General features: G+C 39.3%; 1 protein-coding gene across 12 annotated transcripts in view; it reads left to right on the forward strand.

The window, feature by feature from the left end:
* The window catches only part of TNRC6B (trinucleotide repeat containing adaptor 6B), a 132,846-nt gene that overhangs the window by 96,579 nt on the left and 16,904 nt on the right, over positions 1-19,363 (forward strand). For 11 of the 12 annotated variants that reach the window (XM_059846486.1, XM_059846491.1, XM_059846488.1 and 8 more), the window contains 10 exons: positions 298-343; positions 4,940-5,088; positions 8,677-8,802; positions 9,857-9,988; positions 10,524-10,619; positions 10,847-11,024; positions 11,411-11,545; positions 11,722-11,898; positions 16,393-16,539; positions 16,765-16,860. In XM_059846486.1, the coding sequence (XP_059702469.1) occupies positions 298-343; positions 4,940-5,088; positions 8,677-8,802; positions 9,857-9,988; positions 10,524-10,619; positions 10,847-11,024; positions 11,411-11,545; positions 11,722-11,898; positions 16,393-16,539; positions 16,765-16,860 (1,282 nt within the window). The remainder of the gene's footprint in view (positions 1-297; positions 344-4,939; positions 5,089-8,676; positions 8,803-9,856; positions 9,989-10,523; positions 10,620-10,846; positions 11,025-11,410; positions 11,546-11,721; positions 11,899-16,392; positions 16,540-16,764; positions 16,861-19,363) is intronic. The other variant, XM_059846495.1, reaches the window with a different exon arrangement.

Here is a 19,363-nt window from a genome sequence, read left to right on the forward strand (position 1 = left end):
GTGTTTTGTCGCTCAGCCTCTGAAACACAAGGCCAGAGGTTTATTTATGGAGCAGCTGTCTGTCCATCTTCCTCCATCTGTGTGTCTGCTTTCACATGGGTAAATATGCCACGCACAGCCTTAGGGGGTTGAGGCAAGGTGTGTCCAGGGTGATATCAGAAACCCTCGTGTTCAGTTTTAGTTTAAAGTAAAACTTTCATTAGCACAAGCATGTTCTTTCTGCATTCTTCCTTTCTGAAATATTTCTCAGCATTGAATAGAAGTCAGAACTGAATTGTGGTTTTTTTTTTTCCCCAGAGTCAAACTGACGACATTCCAGGCAGTAAGATGGACTTGTCTGTAGGTGCGTATATTTTAATTGCAATGCATCTGAAATGTGAGATCACCTGTAGTGTTTTTATGAGGATGGCCTGCTGTACTCTGGAAGGGTTTGATTCTTAGTTTTAGCACTCCTCATAATATAAGGGTAGAGTAAAAAGCATCTTGCATCTTGTCTGTAAGCTTTGACTCTGATGTGCAAGATAAGGATGTATACCTGTACAGAGCAGAGCTATAACTTGGGGCAGTGACATCTTTAGGACTGTTTTAATCTTTTAAGTTTGTATTCATTGTTACTGTTTCAAGAAAGTGAAAATCTTTTTCATTTGATGGTAGAGTTTCCCTCCTGCTAGTAGGACATCCCATTTACTACAGCTTGGTGGAGGTGATGTGAGGGGAAAAAAATTTATCTTCTCTCATGGATTTCTTCAGTTGCATGCCTCAGGCTATTACAAATTACTTTTCAGTAGAACCGGGTTTTATGTTCTGGATAGCTTCACCACAATTGCTACACAGCTTAAGCATCATGGACTGTGTGGTACCAAAGGTAGAACTGTGGTAGTCAAGACTTACTTGCATCTAATGCCTGGTCTGGATTTAGTATTCAAATACAATCCAGAAAGATGCAGTGTCTCTCAGCTTAGAATCCATTACATTCTTAAATTTCTGTCACGCTTCATAGAGGATTCAGTTGTTGATTTTTTCTAAAATTGCTGTCTTCTCTGAAGTAGTGAAGGATCTCAGTCAGAGATTATAAGAATGTTTGTTTATTTATATGGTACGATACAGTTTTGTGAAAGGTAACAATTTTTTGATCTCTCAGTTTGGCCTCATGCATCCTCCCTAGAACTCGGGCTCTGATTGTATCATGCTTCTCTAAAGAATGTCTAGGTGGAGATCAGTCACCATCATGGGTGTTCAGTTCTCGCCTGCCTTCAGATGCTGCTGGTAAAAAACAGATCTAAGCATATACAAATGAAGAGGATGGTAGCCTGGATTATGTTGATTGTAGCTCTCTTAGTTTCTTATCTCCAAATTAAGGATCCAATGGAACTTTCAAGGGCCATTGGAGCTTCTGAGGAGGTGACTGCTGCTCAGAATATCCTGTGAAAGGGTGCAGCAAGGCTGCATCTTTTACCTTGATACGTTGCTCTTCTTTAAGTTTCGTGTGCCCATTAATGGTGGCATCCCTTGATCTTAGGTAGAGCCATTTATTATGGCTTGTATTCTCTTTCAAAGGCAGAGAATAAAACAGATGTTCGTAGGTTTTTCTGTTCTGTATTTAGCAGTTTTGCTCTTGTTGCTTATGGCATTTGTTTGTGGAAAGCTATAAGCTGTTTTGCTCGGCCCAGGTCTACTTCTAAACTTTAAAAGTTGGACTTACTTATGACGTAGGCTTGTTCTTCAACTTGTTTTCACTCAGGATTACAGCATACCATGTTTTTCTGACAGATAACTGCCAGCATGATGTTTTCCTAGTTCATGGATAAATGCACAGAGTTAAATCTGTGCTTGGAGACCACATATGTCAAAGAAAACTTTAGCTTTAGTATGATTAGATCATCATGCACTGTCAGTAATTCTTACTGTGTTGGTCACAGACTCCTTGTTTGAAAGCGTGTTCCCTTTATTTCAAGTGCTAGAGTAATACTTTTATTTACTGACCAAGACGGAAAAGAGATGGATTGATAACATGTCTGAGGCAGATGTACTTCTTTTCTTCTTCTGTCAAATCTCTTTAATGGATAGCTTTGAAAATAGGATGTAATTTTTCTTTTCCCCATTGAAATATTTCCTATTCTGTAAGTTCTGAGACCTAAAGTTTGCTACAGTAAAGTAGCTTGTCAGAACCACTTAATATTTTGTACTTTCTTTTCCCCTGTTTGACAGTCACCTTTGTCTGTTTTTTAATATATTAGTTAAAACCTCTGCAGATCAGAGTTCTCAAATCACCTGTAAATACTGAGAAATGAATTAAAATTTTCTATTTCTAAATTACATTACAAATGTAATTTGTGCAGCTGGCTGTTGCAAATATGTTACAAAGCTGTAACTTATGTAGCATTCAGGTGAAGCAGCTCAATATCTAAGTGCATGTGGTTGCTCAATAGGCTTGGATGATGTAAATTTATGGTAAATGTATAAAATCAGTATCTTAAAAATGTTTTTGTGGTCAAGGAGAAAATGTTTCAAATTATTTTCTTCATTTGGGTTACCCCACTCTGTGTATGTATTTTCACTGTGTTGAGTCTCTTGTTGGCAAATGTTTTGGGTAACTTTGCTCAGCAGCAGTTTGTGTCTCCGACTTCCCAGTGCAGGATCATATTATATAATTCTACATGGAATTCAGGCTTCTTTTTCTTCTTTTTCTTTAAGCTCTGTGCATGTGGTGGGGAAAGATGTACTTACTAGAAGTTTTTTCCCACACTAGGGAATGAATGTCATCTTCTAAGTCCTTGTTTGATTTTGCATTTTCAGTGTTTTTCTCAACTCTTAATAGTGGGAGAAATCCAAGAACTGATAGGATCTTTTTTTTATGAAGATGGTGTAACTTTTAACCTCTTCTATGATTCTGCATATAAAGAATTTAGGGCTTCATATTTATTCATACACACAAGTGTTTTTGCCTACTGTAGAGGGTAATTCAGACTTTTCACAGTTTGTCAGTTGCCTTGCACTACATAAGGTAAAGCTATTCTTTAGACCCCTCCATTATTTATAGCTTTAGCTGACAAGTTCAAAAGACTCACACGACTCATTTCAAGGTTGCATTAGAATTTTCTGTGAATGGGATAAAGTAATGCAATCCTTTCTCTCAGTGAGGCCTTGTTTATATTGAAGTTTAAGCAGCTGCCTCAGCACTAAGTGACATGCAAATCTGTGCTTCAGGCCTTCAGAGGTACTCTTTTAATGATCTCTGTGTTTTACAAGGCATCATTGAGTAATGTTTGAGGAGTTGATTGGATCATCAGGATAACCAGAGAGACGGAAGACTGTTTCTGTGGCTTAGTCATCTTGTGTTGGCATTGACCCAGTTTCATTTCAGACAGTGATGCAACTATGCCTCGCTTTCAGTTTCTTTTCAAGCAACTAATGGCCAGGGCTTCCTGTGTGGAATTAAAGCACACGAGCCTTTTAGTGCACATTGCTGGCATTGTGTGCAGTGGTTTGATGTAGGTATTGACAGCACTGAGCTGTTCATGACACTTTGTGAGTGCTTTTGCAGAGCCTGTTGTAGCTTTCAGGATGTGTTAGAAAGGGATCAGAGAAACACAAGCTCATCCAGGTCAGTATGACTCCAGTTATAAGCTAAGATATGTAGGTGATTTGTCAACTGTCTTGTGATAAATGATGTTGAAGGCATCTGAGAAGATAAAGCTGGATCAGCTTTGAAAGCTGTGTGGGTAAGAAAACCCCATGCAGTTAGTGGTCTGTTTCATAGCTTCTTGGCTATGAAGATGCTACGGCATCGCTGTGAATATTAATAGGTTGGAACTGGACATTAAGAAGAGATGCTGGATTTAAGAAGCTTTTTCAAAAAACACTGTCTTGAAGGTGTTAAAGTGATTAGCTGTCTGCTCTGATGAAGGTTCAGGGTTTTGTCAGTGGTAGGGTAGGTTATCACCAACTTCCTTTGGAAAAGTCAAAGATTTTCTTGTTAATTGTGCTGACATGTTTTTTAAATGATTCTTGGAAAGACCATCTGTGCTACTGACTAAACAGTATTCTTTAAAACTAAAAATACCAATAAAGCTCATTTCTATCACATCAGTATTTTAAAACAAAGATGTTTTCCATCTACTTCATAGCAATATGCATCCAATAGCTTACAGGTACCACATCTGACCAAAAAGATTGTTCCTTGGCAGCAGTTCAGTATGCAAGGTGGAAAACTTCTTCCAGTCAGCTCTTTGGCTGTTGATAAAGCTTTTAGAGAAAATCGGTGTCTTGTTCACCACGTATGTTTCAGTTTGGTTCAACTGTTATTGACATCTCATACTTCAGCAGGTTACTGACTAAACAATGGCAGGAGACTTTAGAGGGTGTTTGAGAAGTGTCTGTGTTACTCGTGTTATTGTGTGCAGGATGAAGGAGATTGGTTGTCTGTCGGATGTTACAATATACGTGTTGGTGTTTTGTATTTAAGAATTAAGTTCATGTGACTGTAGAACAACCTTGACCAAATAATGTGCATGTGACCAAATTTTTCAAATTATCTCAAATAATTTCTCAGTGTCAAACCCAGCAGAAGCTCAGCAGAATACATGGAGAACTTAAATAGTAGTCTTTCTACATACTGAATCCCAAAAAATTACAGTGCAGGTTTTGGGAGACATAGAGAACTAGGTATTAATTAATATAATTAGTTGAAATGTTTATGTTTTTATCTCTACATAAATTTTGATAAATACTTCACATTAAACTCTGTAAAGTAAATTGGCATGTTCAGTGTTAAATGAAACTTCCTACATTTATTTTTCAGCACTTTTAATACCAACTGTAGCTGTGCTAAAATGTAAGACAGATGTAATTAATACCTTGATTTTAAAGAGTATTTCTTAGGCTGTGATCCTGCTGTCATTAGATTATTTGCACTAATTTTTTTTTTTTTTTTTTACAGGTGGTCTCCCAGATAAGAAGTTTGAGGTAGATAAACGAGCTGTGAATCTCGGGGATTTTAATGACATGATGAGAAAGGATCGATCTGGGTTCCGTCCACCTAATTCCAAAGACATGGGAACCACAGATAGTGGGCCTTATTTTGAGAAGGTGAGAGAAATATCTTTAGACAAATTAATATCAACCTCTTTGTTCAAGATCCCAGTTTCTACCCTAGTTGTCCGCAGGTGCTAGATATTGAATAACCCTGATTGAGCTCACTAGTGAAAGGTGTGGGGTAGTTTTATTGGTAGAAGGAATGTGTGTATAAAACAGGTGTCAGATGTGCATTGACAGAGAAAATTGGAGAGTGAGGCTTTTTCTTCCAGAATAGACTGGTTTTGATGTCGACAAATGGCTTTATTTTTTCTTGGAAGGGTAAACTACTGGTAGCAATAAAATTCATTATGGGTTTCATCATGATGATTCTTTTGGCTACTAACTGCAGTCATGTATTGCAATGAAAATTGATCGAGATCTAAGTAAATATAAGTAATCACAGTCTTCTGAATATTTTTCTTCTTTCATGTCTGGCATTTACTGGAAACACCCTTTCTAAATTCCACAACCCCTTATGCTGTATGTCCGTGTACTGTAAGCTTCTGTACGACATCTGTTTCTCTGTGACATCTGTTGTATGTTATGATAGTGTTTCTTTCATATCCTTGCCTATTTTAAACAGAAGCTTTCACTGTTATTATCAAATATTAATTGCTTCACATTATGAATTGGAGAGTGTCCAATAGATGCAGAATGCTCTAGGGCTGTTTTGGGTTTTTTTTAGATACAGTTTATCACATGTACAATGGAAAACAAATTTGGTTTAAAAATTCTGAAGGCGTGTTAACTGTCTAGGAATTTTTTAACTCCTCCATTTTGGTATAACAAGCCAAAAAGCAGTTTTGTCAACTCCCTCTGGTGGCATAATTAATAAATATCATGAGCAAAGCTAATGCGTTTCCTAACAAATTATGCTGGTAGGTGTGTGCTAACATTAGGAATGCGTTCAAGATTTGTTTGCTTCTGTAGTGGTAATAGCCACTATCAGAAATGAATTTCAAGAGAGTTCAAAATGTATTTTTAAAAAGAAAACTCAAGAGTATCTTCTTGGACCAAAATCTTAACTGTCGAGTGGTCATTTGAATCAGAAGTTTTGTCCTTTTATCTGCTATTACAAATTAACTTTGCTTCTTCCTAGTCACTCACCATCCCTCTTTCTCTCCTCTTGCATTCTGTTGCTTCACTAACCAACTCCTGCTGTTGGCTAACTGCTGCTTCAGCTGACTTTGCCTTTCTCCAATCAAGATGGGTGCCTTGGGGATGAGGCTCCCTGCTCTCCCTTCTCCCCTTCTCCCAGCTACAAGCTGTCTCCCTCTGGTTCCACACTATCCAACGTCGGCCTTGGGGCAATCGGCTCAGGGCTCAGTCCCCAAAACTTCGCTGCTAGACAAGTAAGCAGGCCACCTTATAAGATGCATTGTTATAAGGCTGCAACCTGGGCTTAATCCTGGTTAGTTGGTTGCTTGCATTTGTTTTTCTGCTGAATAGGTTAAATTGTTGATGGAAATTTCAGCTGTCTCAGGCCATTGGGAATCAGTCCACTTTGGTTCCTAGCATCAGAACATACTTGGTCTGGTTTTGTTGGCTTCTTCCTAAATTGCAGTGCAGCAGCAGGTGGATGTGCTTTTCAGAAGCCGTGAAGTTAGTGGTATCCTTTATTTTCGTTGCTGGTTTAAAACCTGGTTAGAGGCTGTTGATTTGCCTCATCAAACCAAACACTGAAGTTTTTCGGACTCCACGCAAAGACCTTGTATGTAGGAATGAGCCTGCAAAAAGTTGCAGTGATTTAGCATTGTGCCTGTTCCCTTCTGCCTTCCTCACAGTTCAAAGTAAGGATTCATTTGGTAGCCTTTAAAAATTCTTGAAGTAGCAATATTTTTGTGTACAGGGAAATAGTGGGGAAGTAGTTAAGTGATTAACAGCAGTTTGGAAGAATTTCTGGTGTTTATGTTTTGCATTATTCTAGAAGAAAATACTTTAGGAATACCAGGAAATGAAAGAATAGTACCTAATTATTGCAGCTGGTCTAGCTTATGTAGTCATATGCCTAACATGATGGTGTTTCTTTGTGTTGTCTTTCTGTTTCTATGTGACACAGTGTTGAACATCAGATTAAGTCCAAAATTTGCAGGCATGTTGTTGATCTCAGTGTGCAGACCTCTTGTTATAGAGAGGAGTTACAGAGAGGGCTCAAAGTAGAACTGCAGCTTCAAGGCCTCTCAAAAATTTTAATGTGTAGTTGACTCCATCTGGCTCTTTCCAGAATAAAACCTCTTGTCTTTTGGGGATTTTTGTTAGCCTTCCTGCATGCTTAGAAGTTGCTTCTGAGTGAGAAGATAATTTAGGTGGAGGGGGATGCAGGTGAATGAGGCAATCCATTGTGCTGCCAGTGTAGAAAGCAGGAGGAGAGACTTGTGTTTGAGCAAAAGGATAGCAGAAAATGCACAGTATTAATGGTAGGAGTATTATGCACAGTGTTATGATAGGATTTTTGAATTCCTGGTATATAATGAAAGGAAAGGTTGTAGTGAAGGCTTGCACAATCTCAGTTTGGAATTATGATGGATTTATGTTGGGTGCAGCAATGCTGGCATGGACAGGCAGAATAGGGAATGATGGCTGAAGAGTGGAAAATGCACTCTTCAGAACCTCAGGTATCTGAGGGTCACAGGCTCCCTGATAGCAGGAGATGGGAAATTCTGAGGGTCTTGAAACTGAAAAGTCAAATTCATGGCATATAAGGATCCTTTGGAGTATGAGCTTCAGCTTTTAGAAGCAAGAGAGTGTAGCTTAGTTAGTGTAGGAGACTGTTGATAACATTTCTTGCTTTTTTTGAAAAATGTTACCAAAAAATGTCTGCTCAAGAGGCTGAAATCATGAAACATAATCACAAGTTTTCTTGGGTCTTGTTCATGCATTAGGGTTTATTGCAGAAGTTGCTTATAAATCAATAAATACTTCTCATTAAAAAACTCAAACAGCAATATTCTTGTATTCGAAAACAAACCATTGAAAAAGACCCACACAACTATTTTTCTCACTTGGAAATTTTCTTCTTCAGATTTAGTGGGAGAAAAGGGGAGGGAAAATAGCTTCAACATTCTAGATTTGAATTTCATGGCAGAAGGGAAATTTTTGAAATTTGAATTCTAAAATAGTATTAGTTAATGAAAGGCCTGCAGAGGAAAAAAAAATAGCCTTGTGAGTGATATCTCAGCAATCTACTCAGGAAAAGTAGCTGTCTTCTCTAAAATGGGGGACTAGAATTCATATTGATAGAGTCTTGCCATGCTTTTAAGCCAGTTGGAATGGAGTTTTTAGTTTGTTGTATGTACTCCAAGTTTCCATTTCCCAATACGTAAAGTGTAAAATATTAAAACATTAGATTTGTCGTGTCTTGAAGTAAGTAGATAAGCATGACCCTTCAGTGTTAGAGGAGAAACAACCTGCATCTCAAAAATATAGTACAGTGGCTTTAACCCAGGTAGAATATTACTGATTTTAGCCAAACGTCTGTAATTCTAAGGCAACTCTGTTTAAAGTCAGTAACTTGGCTCATTGTTACTGATATGTAGTTATTAGCATAGAAATCCATGATCCTGCAAGATTCATCTTCTCACTACTGCTTTAATTTTATAGGGTGGCAATCATGGTTTGTTTGGAAACAGCACAGCACAATCGAGGGGCATGCACACACCAGTGCAGCCACTAAATCCTTCCCCCAATATCCGGGCGCAAGTGCCTCCCCAATTCCTTTCTCCCCAGGTAAGGAATTTATAGCAACTGATTACTTGTAAAAGTAGAGCTACAGCCTTCAGAGCACATCATTGAGGTTACTGATACACCTGTCTTGGTCTCAATTTGATGTTAAGAAACTGAAAAACTGGGTAAGATGAAAACATTAAAATTCATAGTGAAAGTATTTAAAATGCAGTGCAGAAGCATTAGCAATCTATCTTATTCCAAGGCAGTTGATGGTAAATGCTTGCTACCAGTATTTTTAAACCTCACAAGTGAATTTGGGAATCCTGTGTCTTATATAGGCTTTTGCAAAGTATTTTTAAACAACAAATAAACGTGAAAGCTTAAAGTGTTTCTGAAGTGTGACAGGTTGCTTAATTTTTTTTTAAGTAGTCTTGTCTTGTGCTTCCTGTCCCCCCCAAAAGAGAGGTTTGATGAAGGGGCTGCATGTTACATTTACATTGCAGAGCTTACTTTGCAGACCTCAGGGTCTCCAAATGTACAAGTTTACCTTTTGCTTTGGACTTGGTGAACAGTTCTTGAGATTCTCTTGAATTGCACTTGTGTAACTCTCCAGTAATGCAGGGAGAAATGGGGGAATTCTTCTCCACCTACTCCTGTCTTTTGCTGTATCTTATTCAATGTACAAAGAGATTAACTCTTTCTGTGAGGCACTGTTTCTTTGCTCCAGTGACTGCCTGAATGCCTTTCTTTTCCTTTGTCAAGCAGTACATTTTTAATGTGTTAAAGCAGTACTGTGATTACTGGTTAGTTGCCTATATATCAGCATTTAAATTTAGTACAGTCTCTAGCACCTGATTGGCTGGGGGAATAACCTTTGTGTGTGTGTCTGCATCTGCACATGTAATTCTGTATGCTGTCAATCAAGTGAGGTATTCACTCTGCCCAGGTTATAGATTGTGCATGTTTAAATGTGATGTGTTAATAAATCTGTAATGTCTTTCCCAGAACACCATTGACGATTGGTGTCATGCTTGTTCCTGTATAGAAATACTTGTGCTTCACAATCTTTTCCTCGTAGCAGTGCGTTCAGGATATGTAACTGCTTTTCATGCAGGTTTCAGCCTCCATGCTCAAACAGTTTCCCAACAGTGGCTTGAATCCTGGTCTTTTCAATATGGGCCCCCAGCTTTCTCCACAACAAATTGCCATGCTGAGCCAGCTTCCACAGATTCCCCAGTTTCAATTAGTAAGTAGCTAGTAATTTTGTGAGACAAGACAGTTTGAAAATTGTCTGCTGAGTTTTCTTTTTATGCTTATTCTAATTCTGTTTTGTTCTACTGATGTTATTTTGGGCAAGTGTTCCGTCTTTGCTATATGGGGTAGTAAAGTTCTGCTAGAAGGCAGCAGATAAACCAAATAGGCCCATGTAATTATTGTGGATTACAGTGGGTTAGTAATGACTCCAAGCCGTGTTTTTGTACAGAAGGCAGTTGTTTGTTGATTTTTCACGAAGTTTTCTTCAGACTTACAGTCATAGTGATGGTAATAAAGCAGGTACAAGTAATTCTGTTGCACAGTGTTAAATTAGAAACATTTAACATTTAAGTGAGGGATGTGGCATTCTTCTAAGGCATTCATTGTCATTTTATTTGAGTGAGTGGAATGAGAAACAGTTTACCTAAGTTCTGAGCAAAGCGTTTGCTAGTGAATAGCTCCTGGCAGTTATATTTTGCTTGATGAGCTCCTTATTTTCACTCTTCCCACCCCTCCTTATCTTGTAGGCTTGTCAGCTCCTCCTTCAGCAGCAGCAGCAGCAACAGCTGTTACAGAGCCAGAGAAAGTTATCTCAAGCTGTGCGACAACAGCAGGAGCAACAGGTGTGTGGCACTGCTTTTGTCAGTCGTATGAAGTATGAAGTTTGCTGGGGAAATGCAGTCTGCAGTAGAGATGGTGCTGGCTTCAGTAATGTCATCTGCTCCCTTCACAGTGCACTTTTTGGAGAGCAGGGTCTTTTGTATCTCCTTTAATTCACTGTTTCTTTATGTTTACTAGAATTTGCATTGCAGTATAGCATAGATGAAGCAGTTTTTTCTTCCATTTGCAGATTGCTCGTATGGTGAGTGCCCTCCAGCAGCAGCAGCAGAGGCAGCCTGGCATGAAGCATTCGCCATCCCACCCTGTTGGGCCTAAGCCACATTTAGACAGCATGGTACCCAATCCTTTGAATGTGGGTCTCTCAGATTTACAGACCAAAGGGCAGATACCTGGATACGGTTCAGGTGGTAAGTGCTCTGTGGAAGTAGGTTTGGTGCATTGCCTGTAGCCTCCCTATTATTAATATGGTAATTGTGTTAGTCACTTATGTCTGGGTCCAGAAATGAGTAATTTATGTATAAGCATTAGAGCAAAGGTTATGATAAGTGTCAACTTCGAATCACATTGCATTATTGTTCGTTGCGTGGGAAGAAGACAAACCTAAGAAGAAAGCATATCATGGCATATGATATAACACACTTATTTGGAAGTTGCCCATTGAACATACCTTTTGCTGCTGTTGATTTCTTTTTCCCACCTTTTTCTTATGATTGCAATGACTCCCCATTTAAAGATGCTTAAAAACAAAACAGAAGATGACAATTAAGTTTTGTTTTGTTTGTTTGTTTCACAGGCTTTGGCTCAAGCGGCATAGATTATGGCATGGTGGGAGGGAAAGAGGCTGGAACAGAATCCCGCTTTAAGCAGTGGACTATGATGGAAGGGCTGCCCTCTGTGGCTTCACAAGATGCCAATATGCACAAAAATGGTGAGAGGGGGAATTTTGGGAATGCCCTTGTAGGATCATCTCACCAGAGGTGAAATAGTTTAGATCAAACTGTCTTCCCTCACCAGTATGCATCTTAAATAATTTTGCGTTAATACATCATACTCCTGAAGATCCCAACCTTTGCCAAGTGTAAATGTATGTTTTTAATGCTGCAGGTGCAATAGTGCCCCCTGGAAAGGCTCGCGGAGGATCGCCCTACAACCAGTTTGACATAATCCAGGGCGACCCGCTCAGCAGCCACGCAGGCCCTGCTGGTGATAGTTGGTTACCTGCCAAATCTCCACCAACAAACAAGATCGGAAGTAAATCCAGCAATGCCAGCTGGCCTCCAGGTATTACATCAGGGCAGGGGGGTTGTGTGCTCACTTTAGGATAGATGTGCTGGACCTTTCCTCACCATACTTACTTAAATAGCCATTGCAACGAAAATACTTGAGTGGCTTAGCCTATCTTGGTTTTGAAATTTCTTCCACATTAAAATAGAACATAAATGTTGAATTTCCAGTAAAAAATGCTGGGCTAAATATGAACTAACTGCTGAATTGCCTGTGTAGTGTTTGGTTTTTGTTAGGTGAACTCCTGTCTTCTGTGGTTTTGTGACTTTACGTTTACAGAAAATTTCATGAAAACATATGTTCATAGCATACACAGCAACATCTCCCTTCTTTTGTACTGATTCCTTATTTCTGCTGTGTTAGACTGACACAGTGTAAAAATTGATAGGGTGGAATCAAAGAAAGATGTGAAGTGGGGCTTTTTTGTAGGGCTTTTTTATGATGGTGGGAACACCACATTGTTGTGGTTCACCTTTGTTCATGTCACATAAAGGGTAGAAGAGTGTTGCAACGCTTCAGTTATGCTCAGGAATCTTGTGGCTTGGGTAGAAGTCTCTTGCTTTTGGGATGGCAGGCTGGTGCACATTTTTCAAGTTTTGTAGTTTCACTGGCAAAATTTTATGTTTCTGCTAGAAAACTTTCTAGGAAAAGTACATATATATTTGAACACACACATAATTTTCTATATAAAACATTCATTTTAATAGAGTGGTGTCCTTGAAGTTGCGCAGATTAATCACCAATGCTGTTCAGCAAATAGTGGGTGCTGTGATTTTTCTCCTGTCTGGAAGACAGTTGCATTCCAGGAGAACATTACTAACTCAAGCACAAAAAAGTAAAAGTCCAGGTACATCTCTTGGATGAAGCAGTAGCACAGACCTTGCATCAGAAAGCCTAGGAATCTCTGTGACAGATATAACTGCAGGAAATCTAGAAAATGCAGTTGAAGATTTTTGAGGAAAGCCCTCAGTGTCTAACTCCAGCGAGAAAACATCTTCTGATGAGCTAACAGAGCTAAAGAATTAGTTCTCTCAAAAACATCTGCACATCCACAAATTTTCATACTGCTCACTGTATTCTGTAGAGGTATGTTTGTGTTACACTTCTGTCAGCCTGGTTGTTAAGTATGGAGCTTTTTGGACTGGAGTTGCTGTTCATGATGCCAGAAACTCCCAAAATGTAATCTTTAATCAGACTTTACTCCCAGACTCATTGTTGCTGAACTCAGTCGCCATTCCCCTGTATTATACTAAGACTGTACTGCTCAGAATGTTAAAGAGACACGTGAGGATCAGATCTGCCATGTTTCCAAGTTTTGGAGCAGTCACTGGCTTTGGCAAGGTTCTTGGTGCCAAAACTGTTACAATTAAAAGCTAAAAAAAGTTTAAAAGCTTGACAGCTACTCTTTGCCCCTTGTTGATATCGTAGACCTTCCGTAGTGATATCTGTAGTCCCATTGTCAGTGATAAGTAAATTTTTTTGTTGCTGACTGCCTCACCACGGTGAGAGGATAAATGAAGTTCACAAATTCTGAACATAAAATTTCACTGAGATCCTCAGTACCATCCCTCATTTCTTGTGTGAGTAGCCCAAGACTATGATTGCAGCCCTCATGTAACAGATCCCTGGTTTTGGCAGGTGGCATTTATTCAGTTATTGCTGTTTCAGTCTTACAAGATCCATAGGCTGCTGGGACAAATTACTCTTCCATGACCATCAGCCGCTTGAGCTGTCTCATAGTCTAACTTGTGGACTTCATTGTCAAGGAAAACTGAAATCAAGATCTACCTTATCAATACAACACCCCTGATGAAGAATGAAGACCTGAAATGGCTTTACCTTCTAGGTTCTTCTCTGCAAGCTTGTAGATGAGGTCCACTGTCAGTTCCTGGCATGGAGATAGAATTCTTCCTCCCAGTGCTGGAAAAAAAGTTAACAAAAATGAGTTTGCAAGAGAAAACCTCTTTTAGTAGGTGCATTTTTCCTTTGAATGAAAACAGTGGTCACTCAGCACTTACCCTGACTACACCTTTCACATTTTCCTCCTAAATGCCATCTGCTGCAGAAATTCTGCTGTTCAAGAGAGCAGTATTGTTCAGCACAAAGATAAATGAAGTGGTGCCCAGTCAAACTGATATCACAGCTGGAGGTGAGAGCAAGTTTTGCTGCATTGGTGAGGGCTATGTCGTTTGGTTATGTTGCACAGACTTGCATACTTAGGTCGTACTTAGGCTGTAATTTTCCATTCAAGATCAGCCATGCTTCCAGCAAACTGCCCTGGATGTGTCTGCCATATTTTTCACTATAATCTTATGTTTGAACTTTTTGAGAGGACCTTTCATATATCAGTGGAGAAGGCATTTCATGTCTTCTTTACTGCCTAGAAGTAAAAGAGCATGTTTGTAGACAAGAGTTGGTGAATGTGCATGGTAATGACTATCAGCCCCAAAGGAGAGTCTGGAAATTTGTCAGTGTGCTGTAGTTCAAGGAAATGCTTTTCCAGACCAGGGTTACACTGATCAGTGAATGTGTTCATAAACAATAATACCCCTGATTGCTGGAGCCTGGTTTGTATAGTCATTAACCTTTTGATTAGGGCTTTCTGTGCACTTAATTTTCAGTCTCAAAAATTCTCAGAATCTTTGCAAATAGAAGACTTAGACTTACTTTTTTTTTTCTCTCTAAACAACATCTAATTTCCAGGTACTAACCTTATGTTCATGGATTCTTTGTCTCAGAACAGAGAAGATATTTTGAGTAGACCCAAGAGCTGTATTGCTTCTTCCTTAACAAAAGGGAGATCCTGCTTGTCAGGGTATGGCAGTATTTTGGTAGTAGCTGAGCAGAGTCCTTCCATGATGCAGTGCTGATTGCTGATAAAGTGTTGATACCTGGATTATTTTATTGAGTTATTAAAGACTGGGAGACGTAACTGATGTTTATAAAATCATGAAGCCAGTAAATAAGATAAATGCAGACTTGTAATTCCATGACTCCTGCAATGCTAGAGCCATGGTGCAAATGCTGAAATTAACAGGATATACATTTTAAATAGATGAGAGCTTTTTTTCCATCAGGAGTGGTGAACTTTCAGGTTATGTTGCTTTCACAGCTTCTTGAGACAGATGATACTAGCCAGTTGAAACAGTGAGTGGATAAAATGATGGAAAAATAGTTTCACAAGCTGGTGCTAGTAGATAGAGGGTATTTCTGCCATCTAAGTTAGGATGCTGTGGATGCTGGGAGAGTATGAGGCCAGTAGTCCACAGATAGTGGCCAGGTTTGTGCTCTGTCCCTTAATGGTATTACTCCTACTGCTGTTGGCAAGACACTGGACTAGATGGACCATAGTTCTGACCCAGTGGGGCATTTCTTTGTCTTCTCTCAGATTCTCCCGTGCATTATCACAGTCTAATACTGCCCTTGCTGTGGCAATAATTTGAACCAGTAGTATCATATTTTCTTCTGTATTTGTCTGTGAAAGTCATAGTCTTGACTATAAATCTTCATTACAAAGGTGACTGAAATGAACCCTTCCATGCCAGGTTCATTCTACATTGCTTCATTCTAGAGAGTGCATCTTGGATCCTGCTTTTAATAATGAATATTTAATTACACTCAAATATTCTGTTATTAATTATTTCCAAAATTCAGGTTGGGATTCTGTATCCAGGACTTGTATCTGCAAGGGATGAATCTGCCACCTTTGCACTCCTCTCACACTTAGACAAATTGTCACATAGTATATGAAGTTCTTTACTTGTTTTTGTGTTTGTCAGTTTTACTTTTGCACCACTGCTTCTAGAACTGGCCACAGCACTTTATTCATTGAAGGAGCCAAGTTACTGATCTTTCTTAGAGTAACTGGAGTCTTTGTGTGTTCATATTTAATATAATTCATCCTCTTGTCTTAAAATTCTGGCATGCCTAGAGCTATAGTTCAAACTAAAGCATGATAAGTATATGCTATCTCATTATGAAGCATGAAGAATGTCAATGAGTATATCCATTGCTTTTACCACAAGGCATCTCACCTCAGTATTGATAGGTAATGTATAAAGTGTGTGTGTACATACAGTGGGATGTGTCAAATGTATTTCCAAACTGCTAAGGTAGGTAGCCTTTCCTGGAGAAAGGCTTCTGCACACACACCAAGTATGTATTGAGAATCTAATCTTAAACATCTTATATGGAAATTGTTAAAACTGTTGAAACCTCATCTGAATGTAGCAAAGCAGAGGCGCTTAAAGGGTTACTGGATGCCCTTGTACCACTTTTTTTGTAGTGTAGACTTGTATTCATATGAAACCAGAGCTAGTGCTGTGGGAGGAACTGTGAAATAGATTAGGATTCTAACATGCAGTCTTTTTTTTGCCCCTAAGGAATGGTGTAGAAGACTGTTGTTTACCATCCTGAAATACCTTCAGCAGTTACTCCTAGTAAATAACATTTCCCTGATTGCATCTAATTCCTTTTTCTCTCCTGTCCCAGAGTTCCAACCAGGAGTGCCATGGAAAGGTATACAAAACATTGACCCTGAATCTGATCCCTATGTGACCCCTGGAAGTGTGCTGGGGGGGACAGCCACATCTCCCATTGTAGATACTGACCACCAACTTCTGCGGGACAACACCACAGGTAAAACAGTGCACATCTGGTCTGTGATGATCAGTCACTCTGATGACTCAGGATTGTTGCGGGCGAACAGTCTATTGCATTTGTCTGAAAAGGAAGCTGCCTGCCTTTGCACTGTGGCTGGAAGCGCCTGAAAGCTTGGCATTGCTACAGTTGTGGCTCTCTTGAGGTTTAATGGTGTTACAGAAACTCTGTGAACTTGGTCTCCTCTTTCTCTCTCTTTGATAGGGTCTAATTCTTCCCTCAACACCTCGCTGCCTTCACCTGGTGCCTGGCCCTACAGTGCCTCTGACAATTCCTTCACCAACGTTCATAGCACTTCAGGTATGCAGGCTTTGAAACTTAACCAGACAAAGCATTTTTCATTTAGCACTAGTCCATTGTTGTTCCACTTGGAGTATTTAGTCCATCATGTGTAACAGTGACTTGGGAAGACAAACACCATAACTCTGAATATAACCCCCTCCTTCCTCTTCCCCCCACCCTTTATATGCTGGGCATTACTCCATCTAGTATGGAGTATCCCTTTGCACCACTGGGGTCAGCTGTCCTAGCCGTGTTTCCTCATACCTTCTTGTGCACACTCATCCCTCCTGCTGGTGGGAGGATGTGAGAAACAGAAACAGCCTTGATGCTGTGTAAGCACTCCTCAGCAATATAACTAAATCATCTGTATTTATCCATGCTGTTCATGATACCTTGTGAAGGCTGACCTAAAACAGAGGCTAGGCGGAGTTAAAGAATTAAGTAGGTATTTATTAAAAGGCCTCAATGGATACACCTTGGGCAGTACAAGAGCCCAGCCCAGCCAGGGCTACACCCAAAATGAACCCAAAATGGTCACAAAAATGGATGACCAGTCACGAGGTCTCTCACTTGTCTAAGTTCTGGTCCATTTGCATATTGAAGTTAATTGTCCAGTTACAGCTTTAGCCCATGCAGTCCCAGCCTTCTTGTTTTTCTCTCTTCAGTCCACGTTGTTTATGCTCTTGGGCCTGAAATTTGGGTCGATTGTCTTTGGTCCCAAGCTAGGGAAAGGAATTGTTTTTTCTAGTTACTCTGTGAAGAGAGCTTACCATCTCTTAATATGAAGCTCAGAACTACACACTAAAGCAGTACAGAATCTGAAAAATATAAAAGCTAAAACCTAAGGTGTCACTACCAGCACAAATCCAAAACACAGCCCCATACCAAGTACTACAAAGGTAATTGACTCTCCCCCAGCTAAAACCAGCATATTATGCAAGTTAAAGAATGAGTAGTAGAAAGCAGCAGATGCAAAAGAAAAGATAAAAACAGTGCATGTACAGTCTGTTTACATGTCATAACTTTAAAAATATTACCTGCTTATGTATGTGCTAGTAAGGGTGAGTGATTTTATTTACTTTAGGACATGGGAGTGCTGTGAAGGGAATGTTTTTGTCTTGCCTTTTATAGCACTCATCATTCCCTGAAATCTGGACAGTGAAGACATTTGGTCCTCTTGCTTTTAATGGTTGGCCTGTATATATAAACTTAAATATATGTCTCAGATCCTTCATAAGAAGGTCTCCACAGCTTTCTGGTTGAAAGCTGTTTCTGTACACACTTCGCTGTGAAGTGCTGGAAATACTTGCTCCTGATGAACCATTTGGATTTTAAGCTTCTTTCAAATACCAGAATTTTTTCTTGAAGACATCATTGTCTTGACAATTACTTAAAAATGAAGCATTGTGTATAAATAACAGAGGTGATGAACAGAGCTGAGAGCTACATCTGGCTTGAACTTCAGGTTTTTTTCATCATACTGAATGGAAGCTGTGTTCAGGCGTTACCTCAGTGTCTTCACCAAATGTGTTGAAAGTGCTCTTTAGTCCTTAAGAAAAGCTGAGTTCCTGCTGCTGATTTGTAGGCTGACTTTGGTTTGAAGCAGTGTATGTAGCATTCTAGTGACATAGAAGGTTCCTCTGTTATAGCCTGTGGAAAGGAGTGACATCTGGCAACTTCTTGCCTTTGCTTAATTTTTGTCTAGCACATAAGAAAGACTGAAGAGATAAAAATATTGCAGTCATAGTCAAATTGAGGAAATGAGACTGCTGACACATACCAATTTCTTTTTGTCTGCTGGACACAAGTGTTTTAGAGTCAGAGAGCCAATCATCTGAACTGAAAATTTAGAATTCACTTGTCTGTAAAGCAGAGTCCAGTGAAAGCAGGTTTTTAAGCACTTTTGAAAGGTTAATGCTTGAAACCTGCATGGTACTGACCATTTCTGTGTCATGGAAATACAGAGATCTAGCTGTAAATTGAAGCATGCTTATACATGCTGAAAGCTTTATGATCTTGGTTTCCAGATGTGTTATTTTGTGGTGCCCTGGCATACCATAAATCTGTGCTTTTTCACTTTATTTCAAATTTCATTCACCACCGTCTGCTGGTGACTGAAGTAAATGCACGTATTTGCACACATGTACATGAGAGTCACGATTAAGGTAATGACTGACACAGCCTTTCCCCCCGCCCCGTCTGTGTTGGCTGGTTCTCAGTGCAGAACAATGAGGAATTTTCAAGGAATTAGGACTTTTGAAATGTCCCTTGGTGTCAGAAGTTGTGGGAGAATTTGCAGTCTGCCTTCTTTTAAAAATTGGTTTAGGCAGAGCTTGCAAATATTCCTGACCAATAGTGGTGTTTTGGGGAGTGCTTTTTTTTTTTTTCTCTCTTTTATTGCATTTCTTTATAAAGAGTTCTTAAAATGTGTTAGGGATATCCACTATAGGTCTTCTAACAGGCACCTGCCTATTAATACTTTCTATTAAAAAAAAAAAAAAAAAGCACTACAAGATTGTGC

Source organism: Haemorhous mexicanus, chromosome 5, assembly GCF_027477595.1.
Source record: "Haemorhous mexicanus isolate bHaeMex1 chromosome 5, bHaeMex1.pri, whole genome shotgun sequence".
NCBI classification, from domain to species: Eukaryota; Metazoa; Chordata; class Aves; order Passeriformes; family Fringillidae; genus Haemorhous; species Haemorhous mexicanus.